The 2,722-nt window shown below is 54.0% G+C and overlaps 1 protein-coding gene across 1 annotated transcript; it reads left to right on the top strand.

Annotated features, from left to right (window-relative positions):
* The first annotated feature begins 1,576 nt into the window (after positions 1–1,576).
* LOC149990332 (ubiquitin-conjugating enzyme E2 D2-like) lies at positions 1,577–1,966 on the top strand. Its single transcript, XM_090265158.1, has one exon. The coding sequence runs from the start codon at positions 1,577–1,579 to the stop codon at positions 1,964–1,966; it is 390 nt and encodes a 129-aa protein (XP_090121284.1).
* Positions 1,967–2,722: the final 756 nt, after the last annotated feature.

Here is a 2,722-nt window from a genome sequence, read left to right as displayed (position 1 = left end):
AGCCACGTTGATGGTGCTGGTGTGGCTTGAATCCCCACGCAGACAAGTGAGTGAAGGGGGTTTCCTGTGCATAGGGACCTTCATTAGACGCCCTCATGAGGAAAGGCGTAGTTCTGTGGTCGTTCTCGTCACTGGAACCGCTACTAACCCACGTGGTTGTTGTTACAAAGAAAAACAAGCGCACTGCTTAGCTACCCCAGTGCGTTACTGGTTTCTCTTCCTTCCTTCCTCCCGCCTTTTCCGTCAGTTCTTGAAAGATTAAACTGGTTTGAGAGCCAGATTGGCTCTTTGAAGCCTTTAACATTCATAAAAGAAAATTTATTAAAATGTTATGAAAAGCTACATTCAAGGTTACAAAGTATGGTGCCGGTGTTAAATAGAGTAAAGGAGAGTATGTAAGAGACTGTGTCTTAGGAAGCCCACAGGGAAGCACTGAGAGTAAAGGGTGCTGGTGTGTGTGGCTCAGTCCCAGGTCTGTCTGTGTCCATAGAGAGAGAGGGGGAGGGAGAGAGAGACAGACAGAGAGAGACAGAGAGAGAGAGAGAGAGAGACGGGGAGAGAGAGAGAGAGAGAGAGAGAGAGAGAGAGAGAGAGAGAGCACAGGAGTCACACGCACAGGGAGAGAAATGAGCCCAGGCCAGTGGGGTAAAATGTTAATGACAGGTGATTCTGGGAGAGGGAGAGGTGGGGAATTCATGGAACTGCTCTTGTACATTGGGGTGAGTCTGACAAGGGGAGGGGGTAGTGCCTGCCACCCACTGAACTAGAACAGAGCATAAGCGGTGGGCCAACCAGGGAGCGGGGGTCCCCCTCCACCCTGCTCCTCCTCTTATCCCAGGCCTCACCCTGCCTCCCATCATTCCCACGCTTGTTCCCTCCTGCCTTCCACAATCTCTCCTTCAGTCTACCTCTCTGCCTTGGCCACACCCTCTCCACTGATTTGGTGACATCATCAGCTGGCCCTCGTGATGTCTCCGAGCAGATCCCCTCCTCTCATACCAGGCAGGTCCTGTCACACGGCTGTGGTGTCTACGTGCAGCGCACCCTCTGGGAGTCAGGCTCTCAATCGCGGTGTCTCTGGGTGGGAATACCTGAGAGCTGGAACCAGTGATGGAAGAACCAGATGTGAAGGAGCCAGAGGTGGAAGATCGAGACATGGAGGACCCAGAAGTGGAGGGACCAGAAGTGGAGGAGCAGGTGAGCACTAGCCCATCGGGTTCAGCCAAGTCCCCAACGCTCCCTTCCTTACCCCTCCCCCCCACCATTGCCTCTGTGCCTCAGCCACCTGTCCTCGCACTCCCGTAGCGAGTCCCCAGACACTCTTCTGTACCCAGAGCCCAGCTTCAGCCCACTTACCCAAGATCTGGTGGGTGGTCATCCCCCTAACCTGTGGCCTCCTAAGCCCATGGTCTCCCTTTAATCCGATCCCCCCAATCCATGGTCTCTCTTAACCCGTGGCCTCCCTCCTTCTCCCTAACAGGACTCCCCGACAAGTCCCGTTCCCGTGGAGATGCGGTCCATTACTCTAAAGCGCCTCCTTAGGGAGCTCCTGGACTTCATTGATCACCCCCCAAGCATGTGTTCTGCGGGGCCGGTGGACCACAACAACATGTTCCGCTGGCAGGGGATGGTCATGGGACCCAACGGCAGCCCCTACGAGGGAGGGGTCTTCCTCCTGAAAATACTGTTGCCAAAGGAGTACCCCTTCAAACCCCCCCGCATGTCCTTCACTACACAGATTTATCACCCCAACATCAATAGCAGAGGGCACATCTCTCTGGACATGCTAAAGACCAAGTGGTCCCCTACATTCACCATATACCAAGCCTTGCTGGCCATCAGGTCCCTGCTATGTGAGCCCAACCCTGATGACCCCTTAGCGACACCAGCTGGGAGAGTCTACTTAAAGGATAGGCCCATGTTTAATTTCATAGCACGATCCTGGACTAAAAGATGCGCCATGTAACTGAGAAGTGAATGATTAATCATCACTGTAATAAAACACATGGTGATTTCATCGGTTGTCTCTTGACTGCTCTCTAGAAGTGCATTTGCCCATCTTTCTGGGCACATGGTGTACACCTTCTACACCAGGGTGCGTGTGGAGGGGTGGGGGAGGCGTGGGGTGTTCTGGTGGGGAGACATGGTATTGTACACCTATCACACCAGGGTGTGCGGGGGTCAAGATTGGGGTGTGGGGGAGGCATGGGGGTGGGGCAAGGTTGGGGGGTGGAGGAGGAGGCATTGGGGCGGAGTAAGGTCGGGAGATTGCCCACCTACCACATCAGGGTGTGTGTGGAGGTGGGGGAAGCATGGGAGTGGGCCAAGTTTAGGGGAGATGGGTGTGAGACAGACCCGTTTGAATCCACATTTTCCTAAAAGCTTTCATTACTCACTCAGGACTGGGAAAGCAAGAACAAGGGAGGTGTTTAGGAGGAGTCCCGAGAACTGACGATGGTGAGGAACACCGGATGAGCCCGCACAGCTAGTTAGGTACCTGCTGTATTCGGAACAACCCGTGTCTTCAGGTGGTTCGTTTTACTTTTGCCCCGGGTTACCATTGGCCCATCTACTTTCAGGTCTGAATGTAACCGGACAAAACTTAGTTGGTCTGGGAGTTGTTACAAAACACAAACGTGTGCTTTGTTCCCAGACTTCTTCGCCTGCTGCGCTTCGGTGCCCACCCTTTGACCAGTCTGCCTGTCTCCCTCACCCTGGGTTG

Source organism: Furipterus horrens, unplaced genomic scaffold, assembly GCF_987537825.1.
Source record: "Furipterus horrens unplaced genomic scaffold, mFurHor1.1.pri manual_scaffold_17, whole genome shotgun sequence".
Taxonomy (NCBI): Eukaryota; Metazoa; Chordata; class Mammalia; order Chiroptera; family Furipteridae; genus Furipterus; species Furipterus horrens.
Note: the sequence above shows the minus strand (reverse complement) of the source record. Positions and strands in the feature narration are given on the sequence as shown.